Source organism: Trematomus bernacchii, unplaced genomic scaffold, assembly GCF_902827165.1.
Source record: "Trematomus bernacchii unplaced genomic scaffold, fTreBer1.1, whole genome shotgun sequence".
Classification (NCBI taxonomy): domain Eukaryota; kingdom Metazoa; phylum Chordata; class Actinopteri; order Perciformes; family Nototheniidae; genus Trematomus; species Trematomus bernacchii.
This window is the reverse complement of record NW_022987547.1, coordinates 7,865,007-7,884,501: the sequence shown is the minus strand read 5'-3', so window position 1 is coordinate 7,884,501 and position 19,495 is coordinate 7,865,007. Positions and strand designations below refer to the sequence as shown.

Sequence of the window (19,495 nt, the reverse complement as noted above, 5' to 3'; positions counted from 1 at the left end):
TGCCTCTATTTGTGGGCCCCAAAGGTTAATGACTTATAAATATTTGCTGTAGAAGATATTCTAAATGGTTCATGTTGACAAGTCTTCCAACTCCTGACAACTACAGTAGTCCTAAATGGTAACAACAGTGCTTGGCTAATATCCAATCAAATTGCAGCAGGGTCAGGATCCTTTCGTTGCCATCTGTTCACGCATGTGCATTAATTGCTGTTTCCCCACGCTCCACCACAATACATTGCGGAAAGCTCATTAAAAACGCAATTTAAAAACGTGTACATTAATCCACTGCCTTAAATTGTAGGATAATAAAGAAAAGCAATGAATGAGGTCATCTCTCTCAAACCACACTTTTATTTAACTCTGGCCTTAACACACACTGCACGAAAATTGAACATAATTTAACAACGCATGCTGAACAATTTGAAAAACTGCGTCAAGATGAAGCTTTCCTGGTTTGCGGATTATATTTTTATAAGAAATAGTGTTGAAAGAAAAGTCATTTTGTGCATTTTTTTAACATCAATATGATTCAAATATTGTTGCAGAAAGCCCAGCATATCAGCTGCTAACCTAGCATTAGCTTTTTGCCTATCATTTATTTGACATTATAATATTTGACACATTTCAAAAATCATTACCACCGCAATTGTGTCACAGCATTGTGATCATGTTTAAGTGTGCCCTGCAAACTGTGTTCATTGCGAAGAGCTTCTTCCTCCTTTTTTTCTTAATTAATGCTATTACCTTTGCATTCACTTCCTTTATAGAAAATCCCCTTGATTTACAATCAGAAAGAATGTACATTTTGTGATGTATACAGTATATTCAGAATGAAAACTCATGCAGAGTGATTGTGTGATGCAGAAAAGAAAAAAAAAATACACCAAATCCTTATTTAAACACTCTTTTATTTTACAATAATATGGTGTGGGACAGGTCATAAATTATTACATATTTTCAAACAAACAAACAGGCACATTAACTCCTTTATTGTGGCTTATTGACCTATATTTTTTGTAAAATCTTGTTCTGTTTCCCTGTAGTTTTTTATTCAGAGTAAGCACTGCAATAATTACAACACCTTGCACAGTTGGAAAACCAAAACTACACATATCTTCAAGTCAACCAACATATAAACAGTACACCACCTTACAGGTTTTGGCGAATAAAAATCTGTGTTCAGTGCATAATGTGCATGGCATGGGAGAAGATACATTCATCACCATCTAGTCGCTCAGTCCTCGTTGTCGGAGCTGTCCACTGGGTCAGTGTTGTGGGTCAGCATGTAGTTGTCCATGTCGATGGAGGGGCAGTTGTGGATGGAGTAACGCAGGCGCTCAGCGAGGATGGCCTGGCTGGTGTACGGGGGGAGGCGGAACAGGAAGAAGCAGGTCTGCGCCGTGGGGAGGCCGTTTACAGGCTGAAGGAAAATAAAAGAGAAACAATATATATTGTTGGTACTTTAATATGTTTTACCTTGTGATAGTTTTTTTGTATAATATTGGATAAGATATGAGGGCTTCAGGATTTTACTGACTTTGCAATTGCATGATCATTCACAGAATTTGGAATTGATCCTTTTAGATTCATAATTCTGCTTATAATAGAGACATATTCAATTATTATTATGTTATTTATTTTAGAGTATCTGTACAAATCATCTGCGATCATTCTGGTAAAATAGATTTTGTGGGCCGGGATATTTGTACAGCCAGATAATACTCTATTCAAAATGGTAATTTAACACATATTTAGCCTTTAACAAACATTGTGCTTCCTGCAATTTGTATATTCACCAGTCCATATTTCGATTTTGATCTATCCTATTAGATATCTTAAACTGAAATTAATTACCATTAACAGTGTATAGAGCAGGGGTGTCAAACTCAAATACACAGTGGGCCAAAATTAAAAAATCGGTACTGGTCGAGGGCCGGACTGGTTCAATGTTTATTGCAAAACTTATTGAAATGAACTTATTGCACATATTAAACCTGGAACTAACAAAGCTTAAATTATTGCCTATAAAAACAACATTAAACATTAAATAATCAGTTGCATTCATTTCTTATGGCTCTATCTGCAGCTTTTCCAGAGTCATTTCTTATGATTAAACTTTTCCACAGGCCAACAACAGCTTCAAAAAACAATTAAATCCACCACGGGCCGGCCTTGAGTTTGACATGTGTGGTATAGAGTATCTATAGAATACACTATGTATACTATAAAAAAATAAGTTAAAAATTAAAATACACTGTAATAGACCAAACAACTACTAAAAGAAATATAACATAGGATATTGTATATTTACAATACACAAGGTTGCAAAGTAGTTGCAGTTTTTATCATTTAAATTTAAATAAAATAAAAATCAGTGAGAGTACAACATGTATAAATTGTTCAGGGTTATTTTTTGTGACCTCACCCTATCAACCTTGATGATCTGGAACTTCTGCGCGATATCAGCCGGGTTGGAAGGCAGCCTGGACCGGCCGGAGACGAAACGTAGGAAAAGCACTCGCTCCTCATTGGTGAACTCCTCCAAGCTCTCCCAGAACCAGCCAATGAGCTGGTGGCTCTCGGTGATGTCACGGTAACGCACCAGCTTCTTCAGCATCTCGACTGAGACCTCTGGCAGGCCACACACCAGCTGCTCCAGCTGCTGAGCTGTCAGCAGGGAGAGGAGGGGCACGGGGATGATGGTGGACATGCCCTCTCTGACTGCTGCCACCTGGACAACAGAACAACAGCGCTTTGATACTTCTGAGGCCAGATAAAGGGAACAACGGCAGCACAACAAACAGCCTGTGTAGTGAGCACTAATGGAAACTGGTGGCCACGCTGGGTGTTTAAAATGGATGAGTTTCAGATACAGTGGAGAGAAATGCTCACCAAAGTTTTTATTGCACAGTATTATATCGTTTTTTTCTCAAACTATCTGCCTGAATTTATCGATTCACCCTGTGTCTGACATGCTCTGTTTTAGCTTGTCTTTTTAAGCCCCTCTTCCAAAAATGATGGTGCCCCTTTGCAGCGGTAGTAATCAAGTAGTTGGTGAACATACTCAAATTGTAGAGGGATATTCTGTTCATGCAGCCCACAAAAAAATAACTGACTGGGTTGCCTTTCACAGATATACCCAAATGTGTGTGCACAAGCACTGAAAAGTGTGTTTTTTCATGATATGTCCCTGTTAACACGTCTGTTCAATACATTTACAATATTATCCAACATTTCAACCCTTTATACCTGTGAATCCATCTCATGCAGCCTGTAGTCCATTGCTCTCTCAACATATTCAGTCCGGTTGGAGAAGGTCAGGGAGATGTTTTGACCTCCAGGAACTACAGGTACCAGCCTTCCATCTGCACTGTGGGCCATAAATGTGTCCAGTGGGATCATCTTTAGAGGTAAAAATGGCAAGGGTGAATAAAGGTTAGTATCGAAAAAGGGCTTTAGGAAAAATAAATTGAAAAGGTTCTCTGCAACAAGACGATATGTTTAACATCTCACCACATGGAAGTTATCCTCAGTGATTCCACTGTTTTCCAGGTGAAGGATGCCTTGGAGGGTGCGGTATGTGAGCAGATCCACCTCCTCCAGGTCCCCCCCTCCTAATGGCATGGAGCAGAGCTGTTTCCACACCCAAGGAGCCAGATGCAAGTCCAGAGGTTTCTTGGTGCGGATGGCTACAGCCATGAGGATTCCAAGGAAGCGAAACTGGACTATGTGATCCTCTGAGAGAGCGGCTGGGTTCAAGAAGAATCTGTGGGGGTTCACAGCCAATAACAGAAGTTAGGTTTGTTTTTGAAAATGTGATGTTTTTCCCTCTGTAAAGGTTACTTTGTGTGTTTGTGACTACCAAAAGACAACTGTACCTGTCTGTGTTACTGCCCACATCAGCAAAGCTGTTGGGAGTACGAATCAGAAGATCCACCACACCAGACTGCAACTCCTGGTGAAAACACATTGTTTGTGTCAATTTACAAAAAAGCACAGAATAATCCAGGCTGTTTCATCTCTGTTCAGACCTTGTGTGTGTGTTTTCTTCCTACCTGGCACATCTCAGTGATGGTGTCATCAAACACTCCTCCGGCATCGTCTGCTCCCTCTCCGACAAGTTTGACCTTCCAGGCTCGTGACGGCAGCCGCAGCTCCAGGGGATTCAGATTCACCACTTGCTTTGCGATCTGCACAAAGATGGGCTTGCTCGAACGCCCTCTGTGGGAGGGAGGAGACATCAATCAAAGATTTAAAAAAAACATGGAAAATATGTCCCGCCAGTTGAAAACAGCCAGATTATTTTTTCTTTTCTTTTCGCCATTTCTTTCTTGAGACATTCCGATTCTACAGTACCAACTGTCTGAATATCATGCCCATCCTTACCTTGTGGAAATCCGTTTTACAGTGATCTGTGGCCCATATGTTTTGCCCTGGGTCATTGTCCTGCCAATGGAGCGTACTAGAGGCAAAGTGTTGACCTTGGGTGATAGAAGACCTCTGAGTTCACCTCTAATGATGGCTGTCGTCCCTGAACTATAGCGTGATGTGGACACCTGGATAGAGTGAAGGACAGGGAATAGAAAAGGGCAAAGTGAAAGAGGCATTACAATGGCAGAAAGACGGCCGGGTGCAAAAAAGACAAACAAGCGGCATCTGCAAGATTAAAAGTAAATATTTTAACATTTTATCCATGTTTACCGGCTTTTTGGTGTCCAGGTTGAGCAGCCTCCAGGACTTGTACATGAGATCAGAAAAGTGGTAGAGTACCCTGAGGCGCATGCTGAGGACATGAGGGCTGCAGTCTTTGAGCGTGTTGTACTGGGGGGGGACTGACTGGGGAAGGCCTAGCTGGAAACTTCCAGAGGTACCTGGAGATGAAGGTGACAAATTAAGTCCCAGGTGTATTCCCCTTAGATCACAGCTGCCATGATAGAAGTGTATTTGTAGTTACTGTAGGACAGATCTGTACCTGAGTTTTTCAGCGAGGTAGAGGGGGTGGTCCATGCTGCACTATGGCAGCGGCCGGCAGAGATCTGTCTTATGTTTTTCCCCTGGAGGCTCGTTATGAACGTGGGCTCCTTCACCAGGTTGGAGTGTCCAAGGCCAAGCTGGAACACACACATAAGGCTATAACAGTGCTTCTGATGATCAATCTTCAGATGGTTGAAGGGTAACGTTTTTTAATAGAGGATGTTGGTTGCATACCTGTCCCTCACTGTTGCAGCCCCAGGCGTAGATGTCTCCAGTGGAGGAGAGGGCGAGCACATGTTCACAGCCCACAGCAATGTCTTCAATAAACAGTCCCTCCAGAGACGGCACCACCTGGGGGCAGGATTTATTCTTCAGCATGGAGTCTGGTAGGCCGATCAGACGCTCTAAGAGAGGAACAGAGGGAAGCGTTGTTAGGCATGGGCATCAATATATCATAGTTTATTAGTTGTGTCTCAATTATATATTCTGCAAAGACGGTTGTCAAATAAATGTAGTGAGGTCAGAAGTGTAGAAGTGGAAGCATAAAGGAGAATAGAAATGGAAATAACCAGGTACAAGGTGTATGTACCCCACCATGTCAACTTAAAAACAATATATTTTTTCCAACTCTAGTAAATTAATGTTTAATGACAGCAGTTGTAGTATGCTGTTTCTATTAGATACTCATACAATAACTAACTACTTATATTTGAAACTTTTCAATCATTAAGACAAAAGTAAACGGAGACAGTACAATAACAATATGTTCACAATAAAACATACCTTGTCCAAATGTGTAAACATGTCCATCACAGGCCAACGCCACAGAGAACTGCGTTCCACAACAAACCTTCTTAATCCCCTTGTTGCACAGCTGCTCCACTTTCTGAAAAAAGCAACAGCAAAAAAAAAGAAATTCATCTAAAATACATGAAAGCACTGAATTTGTGTTAAAATAAGTCAATAGATACCTAAAACAATGGATACAAAAGAGAGAATATTAAGCTTGACTTTGGTATTCCCCATAACCGGGAACATGACATATATGCCCAGTGTTTTACCTTTTGAAGATTCTTTAATTTTAGCACTGTGTCACTCACCTGAGGGTAGTATTTGGCTGTAGAGGAACCTGTTCCCAGTTTGCCGTAATCCCCATCTCCAAACGCCCACACAACCATGCCATCAAGGGACAGCACCAGTGTGTGCTTAAGACCACATGACACCTTGGAAAGTGAACCAAGATCGTTTGTCGAGTTATATTTTAATATGTACATTTCACTGTGCATACTGTGTCACCAAAGGAGTTACATTGAAACGCACACAGTTCATTTCTTACCTGTCCCACATGATATCCCTCAAGCGCAGCCACCCTCTCAGGCAGCATCTTGTTGGATGTTGACCTTTGACCCAGACGACCAGATTCACCGCTGCCGAAGGTGAACAGTTTCCCATCTGCTGTTACCACGGCCGAGTGCCGGAAACCACAAGCAAGCTGGGAAGGGAAAGTAAAGCCAGTTGAATTCATTTATCACTTGCTCTTTTAGAACTTTGTCCTGTACCGTAGAAGAGTACGGAGCGTTTTATCTTTACCTGAACGACCTCTTCTCCTTGTAAGGCCTCTATCTGTTTGGGTCTCCTCTGCCTTTCACTGTTACCGTGGCCCAGTTTCCCAAAATCTCCATCCCCCCAACTGAACACCTCCCCGGTCTCAGTCAGGGCCATGGAGTGTCCGTCAGATCCACAGGACGTCACCAGCTGAGTCACCACATACCCTGCACACAGAGCAAAAGTCAGTATAGCCAGCTCAACAAAACACAATAAATGAGGAAAGTGGAAGCTAACTTTCTGTTGTGGTTAATCAACATTGTTGGAGGCAAGAATGACACTATCCAAAAGTAGAACAACCCTGACTTGTACCTTGGAAAGCAGAGATGATAGTGGGGATGTAGAGGTCATCAGAATTCCCCTGGCCCAGTCTGCCATATTGTCCTTCTCCTACAGCCAGGACCGTCCCATTGGACTGGACCAGGAAGGAACAGTTCTGTCCACACACGACCTGAAGGACGATGAAAAAACACCCAAGGGAGAGAAAAATGAGACAACAGTAGAATGAAGGGCAGAGTCAGTGTCCTGGGTGAAAAAGTTGTTACCTGTTGTGTCTGTAAAAGAGAGGGAGCTAGAGTGGGCATCATCAGGTTGGTTCCGATTCCTGCCAGCTGTCCGTAACGTCCGTTCCCCCACAAGTACACCTCACTCTTCCCCCCCAGCTGCCAATCCTGAGAAACACACAGTATTACACTCGGCAGCTCGAAGACAATCTCATTGTGTACACAGACGGAGAATTAAAGAGACATTTTATCATAATTTTGTTTTGTTTTCTAGATGGCTTGGCTGTTACCTCTGGTCTGGTGGTGGCCCATGCCATCAGCTGTTCATCCATCCTGAAGCTCCACTTACTATTGTCCTAAAAGATAGAGAAGTCTCTCAATACATGCCTGGCTACAATATTGGAAACTTGTGTTTAATGTGGCTAATTTAGATTCCTGCAACACATCAAACCTTTCATAAACGACACATTCCAAACACAAGGAGGAGAAGAACAATCTCACTTACTTGTCCCTTGCGGAGTATTTAGAGTCAAGGTAGTTGCAAAGATAACAAAACGGGGACTTATTCATCTCTTATCATGCCTAAATGAAATGGATCATCATAGCAGCTATGAAATTCAATCCAGTTTTAAGCCGAAACAAAGGCCAAAATGTGGCCTGCAACGGACCAGGTAATGCTTGTTTTTTAGCCAAGCAGATTAAAGAAGGTGCCTTTGTTTCTCGGTTTTGGCTGGTAGCCCAAAAGCGGCTGGTTAACAGCAGAGGGAAGTCAACATGCAATGACATTCATAGAAAAGTGAATATAACAAGGTTTTTTTTGGTAATTGTGAATCCCATATTGAGGATACAATCATAAATGAGCACAAATCCCCCCACATACTTAAACCTGGCTGACATAACAACAGCACAAAGACAATTGTCACTACTTACTAGTGCCTTGGTGATCTCAGTGGCATCCACCTCCTGGACCTCTGAAAGACTGAAGGATTCTGGGAAGGCCGTACCGCTGGCAATCGCCTCAGCGCTGCGGACAGTAGTGGCATAAGTGGCGAGCCAGCTCCACTCTGATGGGCAGGAGTGGGCATCAGGACTGCTGTGGTGTGGAGGGCGAGGGTACCGGCACAGATGTTTCTCTAAAGACAATCCCACCGTCAGGGAGGCCAGGCTCTGCAGGAAGGCACTGTGGACGAGCTGATCACCCGCCGCCACATGCGTCTGCATTCAGAGAGGAAATTATTTTCAGCTCAGGCCCACAAAACAACGAATAATGAAACTTTGAAGTGCAGTTTCAGTAATGACCTTCTCATAATTGTACTGTGCCTGCAACAGCAAGGGCAGTCTCTCCAGGAAGACGGCGAAACATGGGGCCCGATTTAGACCCAGGACGTTCTGGCTTCTGAGGACCATACGACAGGAAGCTAGCACATGATTCTGACTGATCCAGTCAGGGGTGCAGCAGATCAGCAACACATCCTGGAAAATAGACAATGACAACCGAACTGTAAGGCAATACAGGCAAGTCAAATTGTTTTATCTACCAAATGTGGGTACTTTTTTTATCTGCTCTTATGAAATACAACTTGGAATTAGGATTTAACACTGTGTGTACTGTGACATTCTGTCTCTCCTAAAGGAGCGGTTCAACATTTGGGGAAGTTGGATGAGAAGAGCGATACCATGTTAAATATGAAGGTAAAACCATGAGACAGTTAGCTTATATTAGCATATAAACATGAAACAAGCCTTTGAAATGATGTTATGAGTGATTCAAATTACCTTTGACCTCCCAAAGCAAGCGGCCACACCCAAGTTTGGTATCCAGGTAGTACTGACTACCGAACCCAGACCTGTAACCGTCTGCAAGACTGAACCATCCTGCAAGATGCAAAGAGAAGCAAAAGGATTAAAACTCTGAATTAGATCTCTTACCGTTTCTTAAAAATAATTTTACGAAACAAAAGTCTAATTGTCAGCAAATCTAAGTGATATTTGCACTGGCTTCAAGTAGAGCAGGTGGTATATGTTGTTTTCTGACCTGTAAAGACCAGATGTTGAGCAGTCCCCCTATGCCTCCAGAAACCAGAGCCAGTCCACTTGAGCAAAATGAAAGGGACTTCACTGCTGTGATGTGGCCATGCAGCACGAACACACTCTTTGCACTCTCCTGCTGTAAGAAGAAACAGAACTGGATGAAGTCATGAGCTAAGTCCGAGCCACAAAACCTAATTCAAGACAAACTGGCCATACAATGCTGAAACAAATTTGACAACAGAAATGTAAGGATTCTTTTGTAAAACAAGGGCTGCAAGAAGGAGCTTCAGCAGCAGATGCAAACTGACCTTTTCTGACCCAGTGCTTTTCTCCTGGCCCTGGGAGCTGTTCAATATGTTGGGCAAAGATACAAAAGTGCCCCCCTGTGGCAGAGTCCAGACATGCACAGAGCCATTCTGACAGCCTCTGAAGAAACATGGGGAGATAAATAAGAATATGCAGCAAAAATACATGAATACAATGCCAGTTCCTTCATTCGTGTTAGATTATAATCATCCTACAATTACATTTTCACTTATTAATTCTATTTATTTGTACTTAAGCATTGTTACCATTTCAATTGTTCAGAGAATAGTGGTTATTTAAACTCACGCAGCCACCATGAGTCTGGGGTCAGGGGCTCTGCCAGCGACTGGGCACCACTCTGCGATGTTAACAGTGCTGCTGTGAGTGAGGGAGTGGAGGGTCACCCAGGAGCCCCCGGAGCGTCCCAATATCTTCACTACCTCTGACCTCCCCAAACAGAGCAGCAAGTGTCCTGTGGGGTCCCATTTTAGAGAGCTTATACCGTCCTGTAAGTTGGAGAGAGGTAATGAGAGGTCAATTAGAGGAAATAGAGTGGAAAATGTCTTGACTGTCAATTGACAATTGACTACGACTTGTGCAAACAAACCTGGAAGACTGAGAGAACAACAGGCTGCTCGTTCTCATACACCTCAGTTGTGGCCAAAAGGATCTTTCCACTGGGGTAGCCCACTGCAAAAGGCTTGTCCTCGCTGTGCCAGGCCACACACTGGGGAGCTAAGAGAGATTAGAGCACAAGATCAATCCCTTTCATTTAATTTGTTTGACTTTCTGAAAAAATACACTTGTTCACTTTTTGCCAAGTTGGATGAAAAGATCAATACCACTCTCTTGTCTTTACACTAGATATTGATTTACAACAAGCAGGTAGATAGCTTAGTTGAGCATACTGACAAAGACAGAGTGAACGCAGAAGGGAACAGTTTGCTCTGCCAAAATCCCCCCCAAAGAAATCTAAGGGGAAAAAAAGTCTCAAGAAAGAATAAATAGTTGAATGTAAATCTTGTAAACCAGCAACATGAGTTTTTTACATTTCTGTTTGTGCGAATATTAAACATGCAAAATATCAGTTAATAAGAAAGCATAATACTTGCTAGTAGTTTCCCTTTTTCACATTTGCATTCAGATTGTGTGCTAAACTGAGCTAATCATCAGTTGGCCTTAGCTTCATATTTACTGTATGGACATGAGAATGGTACCAATTTTCTAATTTCTTTAAGTCATAACAGTGTGTGCATTGTAATAGTCTCCTCACCCTCTTTCATGTGGCAGTGGGTGAGTTCAGTGCTCTTTACATTGAGGTCTAGCTGCTGCATTGTGACCTGCAGCCAGCAGAGGGAGCCATCCAGTCGGCCCACCAGAAGGCTTTCAGCAGGTCTGTTTTTACAGGCTGCCGGCTGCTCCAGAACCCACAAGCTGAAGGCCTGGGCCCAGCAGAGCGCTGTGATCCGGGACATCTGAGCCTCCACATGACAGTGGGATCCTGTAATGTAACAGAAAAATGACATTTGTAAATTTGTACTATTAGTGATGAGGGAGGCAGAAATTCAAGGTTATACAAAATCAACCAAAAACAGATGTACCTCTTATGTTCATGATGTTGATGTGTTTGTTCTCTGGGGCGGCCAGAAAGTTCCCCCCTGTGCTCCAGTACACAGGAGACATGAGACTACATCTAGCGGCCCTCTCACTGCTCGATCTGTCCGCCTTACTGGAGAAAGAAAGTCACAGGAAAATATATTTAGAACTATAAGTAACCCAAGTTCTTTGACAGGATACACATTTTCTGTAATATCTTCCTAGGTAAATCGTTTTTTTTATTAGTACTACAGTAAGTAAATGGACCTGTTTAAGTTTCAACCTGAAAGATGTATGGTACAACGTCAGTTCTATTGGAAATATTTGACCTAAAATGAAATGTGTATTTCTCTAATTGAAACCCATTTCCAATCTGAAGCAAAATCTTTTACAGATTTTGACACACTCTCTAATTGTGTAGCTGTTAACCGTCAGTTCAATCTGTGTTATTAAATACACTCCTCATTGGTTTTCAGTGTGTACATCTAAATGTTTTATAATTATGTAGTTGAATTATCTGTAGAAATTAAAGATACAGCTAAAAAAATAAAATTGTGAATTTGGTTGTATACGTTGCTAAAATGAAAAAAACACATCCAAAGAAAAGTCAAGGTTTGCTGTTTCATCTTCCATCAAAATGTATATTTTCAGATATAAACTATAGCACGAAACCCAATAATAACAGTACATTTCATTTGAAAGTGCCTGTTAATATGGATATTCCTTTAAAACAAGACTGAAACTGTATCCAAAAACATTACAGACACAGCACACAGCACCTGGTGATGCAGGAGAAGGTGGTCTGCAGCTCCACAGTGTTCTGGCTCAGGCTCCACAGCTGCACCACCTTGTCCTGAGAGCAGGTAGCCAGCAAGCTCTGGTCACTGTTCCAGGAACAGCTGGTCACCTGAGGGGAACAGACATAATGGAAAGCTTCTTTTCAATTCTGCTCACATGATAGGTTCTGAAAACTAACAGTACTGAAATGTGCCAAGTTCTCCCCAGGTCCAAGGATACTTCTTTGTTTCTAAAAGACTAACTGAAAGAAAAATCCCTGTCTTGGTGGATGTTTTAAGGACCTTAATCCTCAAGCCCCGCCCACTTAATGCTCTGCACATCAATGGGGAAGCTATGATAACATTCTTAATTTTGTCAAGCTTTAATGCAAATTATTGGATTGCTCTTTTTGAGTATATACTGTATAAGCTTTTACAATGTTTACGTGGATGGAGGATGGGCTTTGCATTTGATTGTTCTAATCTGCATCTCATCCAAAGGCAACAGCGTGGGTCAATACAAAATGTATAAACAAAAACACTGCATATCCCGTTTTTAAATAATCGAATGAAGCAGATTTGATAGCGTCTCTCACCTTGTTGTAATGTCCTTCAAGCCTCTTGAGAGGACTTTTGCGTAAGTCACCAGCCAGGTCGCTGTATGTTTGTGTCCGATTAGGACCGTCCCTGCCCGTGACGGCCAGAGCCTGCACCAGCTGCTGCGCGGCCCACTGGCGGTGTTTACTGGTCAGCCGCGCAGAGAGGACACAGGCTGCCAGCGCATTAGCCAGCTCCAGAGGGCCCACTCTGGTCAGGAGGGGTAAAGGGGAAGGAGGCAAGGGCGAAGAAGACACCCCTTGGCTCCCTGTATCTAGGCCACCTACGCAGAGCAGAGCTACCATGAAATAACAAAATCACAAGTTTCTAACACTGTGTGGAGGAAATTCTTAAGAGAAACTGATACATGATTAATGGACAAAGTTTGTCTTTTGTTATATTTAATAAAGTAATAAAGAAAGTCAATATACAAGTGAAATCGATCTCAAATGCAGGAACAGAGCAACTTCATCCTTAGAGGAAAAACTAAGTTCTGCACCCCGAACACAGGTAGCAGTCCCACTTCAAGTATATATTCATGAAAGGAAACAGCCCACTGGTCCTACACCCCATCATTAAACCATAAAACCCCTTTGTCCCCTTCCTTTTGCCCTCCTGATATGTAAATCCTTTACATATGTCTCTGTTAAGCACATATAAGACTACAAATACAATTTAACAGTGTAAAAGACAATCAGAGTATAAGACTATATGTTTTAAATGATTATATGATCATTTGACACGACACACTGAAATAAAGAAATGTTTACTTTCTCTCACCATTAGCCTCATGTTCTGTCTTATCTGAGCTGTGGCAGTGAACGCCCTTTTCAGTGAGCAGGGACACCAGATTTTGTGTGACCAGGAACGTGGGGGGCGTCTGCTCGATGTAGTCCTTCTGCGGCTGGGAGGCCTGCGATGCAACTGTCAGGCAGGTGTTCAGACAGCTCCTCTGCTGTGGGTCGCTGATGGCCCCGATGTTCACCCCTGTAGCCGCTGCCATTAGTTCCTACAGACAGGAACATTTAAAAATGTACACAAAAATGTTATGTTTGTAAGCAAATTTAATTCTTAAAAAATCCTATACCGGACAGGATAGATTATGTTATCAGGGATGATATTTTCACCATTTCAAATTAGAAGAAATGAATAATTTAACAAATATATTATTTATTCAGATTGTGATTTGTATACTGACCTAATGTTACTCCTATAAAAGTTTCAATATATCGCCTGATTCATATAAAAGCAATATGATATCTAAGAAGATTTCCAATAAAAAATGTGTCCAGTCCAGAAGTCAACAGTATTATAGTGAAAACTGTAATTAACTTCGACTATTATATAAAAGTTATCCAGTTGAAAAAAGGAAGTTTAAATGATATACTAAAACATGATCGATTTTGCAAATGTGTCACTTTGTCATTTAGAATTGATATGGAAATATACTTAGGTGATGTTTATTTTAGAGAGGATTTCACATACTGTATCCCAGACATAGTGCCGTTATTGTCATATGCTGTTTTTTGAATTAATTGATTAACTGACCTGAGTGCATATCTCCACCAGCTGCCTGTAAGCAGTAGGGCTGTGGGACACCACACTGCCGATGGCGGAGGTCAGGAAGCTGAGGCAGGTGGAGTTGTTGCGCTCTGTCGCCGGCCCCTTCACACCTGACTGTCTGTCCACACAGGTGTGAGCCCGCCCCCCTGCTGCCAGAGTCATCAAACGCACCAGGATCCGGATATCTGCCAGACCCAGGGACTCCAGTCCGTTAGAATGGCTGCACACTGACGCACTGGAGAGGAAGAAAAGAAGACTCTAGAAATCACAGCTCAAAAAAGAACGTCATAAATGCTGTATATTCTTGTTGAAACATACCTTGAAGCAGTCTGAGACAGTGCTCTCATCACCATGCTGTAAGCTAGCAGAATCTGGGCTGTGGATGTGACTCTTCTTAAAGCTTTTAGTCTATCATGAGAGTCCCTCAGAGACACTGCCTGCTGCCCGAGGCTCAGAGAGGTCTTCTGTTCAACAAGGGCATTCCCTGGTGAGGAAAAACACATTCTCAAAACATGAATCAATGGACAAATCCCTGATACATGTTGCTTAACTCACAGTTTTACACACCATCTTGTGTGGGCATGCAAAAAAGTCAAAATACTGGATCAACTACAAGAACACCATGTTTACTTTTGAGGCCCAGCTATGATAACCGTGTGGTGAGTCACTACGCAGCAGTGAGTTTGGCTGTGGTTGGATTCTCCTGCTGCCAACAAGCACAGAGGGAATGTGGGTGTGTGTTACAAGTGGGGATACATCTTTCACGAGAGATAAAGTGACGAGAAATGCACTGCCACATAAACAAGAATATAGTAAGCAACTTCATAGAGGTGTGCTGACAACAGAATTTGTAATTGTGGCTGGTTGGTTTTGTCACACTGTCCTGATGGTAAGACAAGCAGAAAACATGACTGGAAAATCAAGGAGAGACAATGTCTAGTGCTCTAAAAGTGTGGATTCTTTTCCATATTTTGAACTTTGTGTTGCAGAAAACTATTTTTTTCCATCATATTGCTCATTCTGTTCTTCAGACATGTTTACAATTTCTCTCTAATAATCAAAATAACATACATTTTTACATAAAAACCGATCAACTATGATCTCGTTTGCATAGAACTGATCGGCTTATAAGGGTTATTTTGGCAAAACTTCAAGACTTTGGCCTTCCTATACCAAAACATTATACCTTTCGGAGCCCCGGCTTTTGTAGGGTCAGTTGAGCTGTACACAAGGGCCCCGAGTGGATCCGGCTCAGTGAAGGTAATGGGGTCTGGTACCAGCTTCTTCTCTGTCAGTCCCAGGGGACGCAGCAGAAGCCCAAAGTCCTCCAGTCCTGTCAGCTTGTCTGGGTCACACTCGTCTTGGTGGCTCATTTCCCAATCATCTGTTCAGACAGAAGCACCAGCCATTTGATACAATTACATTTTGTTCTGTTGTACAACTGTTATTTCAGAGTGAAAGTGCCTCCCGTACCATCTGAAGTGCTGTCCATTTGTCCAATCAAATCTGATGTCAGACCTTTAATCCTGAAGGAAGACAACAACAATAAATAACAGGCTATACAAGCAGCTTACTTTCACCAACCAAACATGATACCAATAAACAGTCTAGTGGCCCCCTTATTGATTGCCATGTGTTGTATGAATCCATATTTTTCCTTTATTATTATTATACCTTTCATATTTAGAATTTGGGTCGTTTAAGTTTGCAGCCAGATACTTCTCCCTGCAGGAGCTGCAGAGGAGGTAGAAGGGGAAGTTGGATCCGCACTCCCCTTTGAACCAGACATCCACGTAGGCCCCGGTGCTGTCGTATCCCTTACGCGCAGCACTCTGACCGCAGCCCGGGTGACGCCGCTTTATGTGGTTGTTGAACTGCAGGGTGAGGGTGTTGCACAGTTCACACTTCACCATCTGACTGTGTTCCTCTCCGGCCTAAAACGAGGGCGACAAGATGTAACATGATATTTCTATTATTAGGAAAAGGAGCAAAACAAAACAAGCTTATTTTTTCAAACGAACCATATCATAAAAGGAAATGATCTGGTGTTCAGGTAACAATAACCCGTTTTCAATTTAAATGTAGCACACATTTCAAAAAAATGTATCGTAAATCAGCGTAAGAAAATGCCATTGAATGCTTGTTCCATCCACTATGGTTATGCAATTAGAAATGGGTTTTCTCAGAAATGTTAACATTGCAGAAAAAACTAGCACAGAGAAATCCATTGTAGAAAAGAAATGGAAAAATTACACTCTTGTTAGTTTTATTTATTAATTAGAGGAAAGTAACATCATATTTTTATGGAGGGAGAAGAGACTGTTTTAATCTGCTTAAGTTTTTTGCCTCTTCAGTCGTGGTTGGGGTCACATATTTTATGTATATTATGTGCTAAATCTCTTTTCATTGCAGTTTATCACATTTTCTTTTTCTTTATTCCACAAAGCAATTGTGTTCAAATATTTTGGGGATATTTCAAGATTTATTTAAAAAATATATAATCACGTCTTGCATAATTGCAAATTGTATTTTGTTTTGCTTGTGTATATGTTAATGTCACCTCCACTATCTGCAGTGTGTCCCTCTCCAAGCTGAAGAAAGACGGGGTCAGCAGGTCCTCATAAGTTTCCTCATGGTAAGGGTCGTCCATGTATCCCAACTCTGACTCCTCCGCGGCGTAGGGATGAAACTCCACCTGCTCTGGCCAATCACTGACGGAGGTGTGCTGCTGGTACAGCTGCGGGAGGGGGTTGGGCGATGGCAAGTCTGAAAAGATGGTGTTTGCTTCAAATGAAAACAAACAATAATGTAGGTTAAGGATTTATTAAGAGTCAAGACGCAGGCTGATCACATTCACAATATTACAATCATGTAAGGGAAGCTTTAAAGGTCTCCTATTATGTTATTTTTAGGCATACATTATGGGTATATACAAATATATAAAAAACATGTCTATGAAAAAAAGGGGGGGGGAGCTAATGCCTGCTCAGAATTGTACCGCAGATTTAGCTAAATGCTACCGTGATTAAATGCCATATCATGTTCCAAACCACATCAAGGATTATTTCTGAAACAGTATGGAGCTCAAAGGCTTTTTCTCTTGCGGGTTAACCACAAGGTGAGTTCCTTTCTTTATTTCCTGCTTTTTTCACACATACTCTCTCCAGTACAGGTTAGCTCTGAGTGTTAGCGATGCTTGCTAATGTAAACACAGACCATATTACGTCCAAAACACGTCGGGCATTGTTTCTGATAGCAACGTTTCTGATTGGGCCGTGGGTCCACATTTCGGACATTACGTCATATCGGACGCAAATCTGGATGAGCTCCGTTATACCGCCGTTTTCAGAGATTTGGGTACGGAGGAAAAGAGAGAGGGTTTTGTTTTCTGACACTTTGTGAGTTCCCTGACACACCGGGGACACATATTTATGTATAAAAGACATCAAAAAGTGCATTTTGCATGATAGGTAGACTTTTTCTTTCTTACAGCTTTTTGAATTAAAGGTGGGGTAGGTAATTTTGGAGAAACCAGCTTGAGTGCGCTAGAATTTGAAAATACACAACCGGAAAAAATCTGCCACTTCCTTACAGAGCCCCTCCTCCAACACACACGAACGCGCACATGACCAATGAGGGCACGAGATAAGTTTGTGCACAGATGGAAGGCTGACAGGCAGGTAGGCCATCCAGTTATTTTAGCCGGGCCGGCTCAGATGATTGGTCGTGCTTTTTACAGTACTACGGCTTCCACAGATAAAAAATGTTTATGTATTTATTGTCAAAGCATTTAATATATTCATTGTTATCGGGATGTTAAGAGCATTCCATGGAATATAACAAAAAGTGTTTCTGAAATAAATGACATACCCCACCTTTAACGCATGTTTTGATGTGTATTCCTGGTTATATTCTGTGACTCTGACCTGCTCTTCTGAAAGAGGTCCTCTGACTTGGGCCTGAGCGCCGCCGCCGTGCAGGAGGAGGTCTGTTCCTCGTGAGGTGGACATCCAAAAAGTTCTCCCTCTCTATCCAGTCCAGCCCCGGCAACAGACTGTAAACAAATAACATAAAAAAACATCATACCACTGACAACAATAACACCATCATGCCTGAACCAGATTAATAAACGTCCTCGAATCCCTAACCTTTCATTGATTTGAGTGGTTGGCCGCTCGGGACATTGTACCGTCTCCGGCCCATCTGGAGACGGGGTGTCGGGAGCCCCCTCCAGTCTGGATGACTCCGTCTGCTGCTCCTCTGTCAGCGGGTGCTCCAGCATCCAGCTGGCCAACACCTCGATGGTTTGAGAGTCCAAGTCACCTGCTACATCTGGCGGGCACATGGAAGTTAAACCGTCAGAGTTCAAATGGAAAAGGAGGATCAGAGAGTGTTGCATTGCTGATTCGTGTTTGACATCGCCACCAGATGATCATGCTTCTGTGTGCTGTCTGAGGTCACACTGCCACATCTGTTCTGATGATAGAGTGTGTGAAAAGTGTAAGTGTGTGAACATATGTGAATAGTAAGAGAGGGAAGACCTAATTTGAATAATGTGAGAGTTTGTGATAAAACAGGGGATGCTGAAATTATTACAATGTATTTTGGCACATGTTGACCTGTAAATAACACATACTGATACATGCTGTGTGTGAGCCAATAATCTGAATTTTTTTCAACTTTACAGTACCATGTGTTCGTAGTCTTAGACACTTTTTGGGGAACCTCGATTTGAATTTCTAACTTTTTCCAATGAGAAATTGGTCAAATCTTTAAAATATCCGACAAACTTCAGTCTTCAAGGAGGTACAGTATAACCATAGACTGTATATATAAAGAGTATAACCGATTTCAGGCATAAAACATGTGACTTAAAAAAATAATTCTAATGAAAATATATTAATAAATTGACTCCCACCATGAATAACAGCATCATGTTAATCCTCATACTAATAATTTTGTGTATCTTAGAAATACGACACCATTTTTGTAATTGAAGAACTTAACTTTTCTAACCAAATGCTTCAAAAAGGCATGAGCACACAGACAGATGTTAAAAATAGAAAGCATATGAGGCAAATCATGTGTGATGTCAGACTCTCCACCAAGCAGTACCTGCTGCCTCCAGGGCCCAGTAGATATGTCTCATAGAGAATCCCATTTCTAGCAACCGACTGGTGACAAACATTTGTGTCCGTTCTGGTGGTTGAGAAGAAAAGGAAAAGTACACAAAAAACAGAAAAGAAAAAACAAGCCCACAAGCTGAATTTTTAAACGTGTATACTGTAGTGAAATGTGTCAGAATAATAAAAAATGATTATCACAATTGGTTTTAATTTCCCCTCCCTTAATTTACTTTCCGCTTATTAGTTTTACAAACTACAAAAAGCACAATAAAAATGACACAAACACAACTGATGATGAAAAAATGGTGCCATTCAAGCATGTGAGGGCAAATCAGTGTCAATCATGCAATTGATTGTGAAAATATCTTTCCCATAGCAAAGCAAAACACATGCTGAACATATGTGACCATGCAAGAGA

General features: G+C 41.9%; 1 protein-coding gene across 1 annotated transcript in view; it reads right to left on the bottom strand.

Moving 5' to 3' along the window:
- Window positions 1-888: 888 nt before the first annotated feature.
- The window catches only part of LOC117476359 (probable E3 ubiquitin-protein ligase HERC1), a 44,769-nt gene continuing 26,162 nt past the window's right edge, over window positions 889-19,495 (bottom strand). Inside the window, 38 exon segments of the mRNA XM_034122816.1 lie at window positions 889-1,420; window positions 2,426-2,731; window positions 3,250-3,402; window positions 3,514-3,766; window positions 3,879-3,955; window positions 4,056-4,221; window positions 4,387-4,556; window positions 4,702-4,871; window positions 4,973-5,111; window positions 5,209-5,378; window positions 5,758-5,860; window positions 6,075-6,197; window positions 6,311-6,466; window positions 6,565-6,746; window positions 6,892-7,030; window positions 7,125-7,250; window positions 7,373-7,438; window positions 8,013-8,297; window positions 8,382-8,555; window positions 8,859-8,957; window positions 9,118-9,249; window positions 9,422-9,539; window positions 9,726-9,925; window positions 10,027-10,154; window positions 10,693-10,920; window positions 11,021-11,148; window positions 11,795-11,922; window positions 12,388-12,671; window positions 13,169-13,397; window positions 13,937-14,186; window positions 14,270-14,435; window positions 15,138-15,335; window positions 15,425-15,477; window positions 15,626-15,885; window positions 16,512-16,735; window positions 17,878-18,005; window positions 18,100-18,283; window positions 19,067-19,150. Coding sequence (XP_033978707.1) covers window positions 1,235-1,420; window positions 2,426-2,731; window positions 3,250-3,402; window positions 3,514-3,766; window positions 3,879-3,955; window positions 4,056-4,221; window positions 4,387-4,556; window positions 4,702-4,871; window positions 4,973-5,111; window positions 5,209-5,378; window positions 5,758-5,860; window positions 6,075-6,197; window positions 6,311-6,466; window positions 6,565-6,746; window positions 6,892-7,030; window positions 7,125-7,250; window positions 7,373-7,438; window positions 8,013-8,297; window positions 8,382-8,555; window positions 8,859-8,957; window positions 9,118-9,249; window positions 9,422-9,539; window positions 9,726-9,925; window positions 10,027-10,154; window positions 10,693-10,920; window positions 11,021-11,148; window positions 11,795-11,922; window positions 12,388-12,671; window positions 13,169-13,397; window positions 13,937-14,186; window positions 14,270-14,435; window positions 15,138-15,335; window positions 15,425-15,477; window positions 15,626-15,885; window positions 16,512-16,735; window positions 17,878-18,005; window positions 18,100-18,283; window positions 19,067-19,150 — 6,365 coding nt within the window. The 3' untranslated portion in view covers window positions 889-1,234.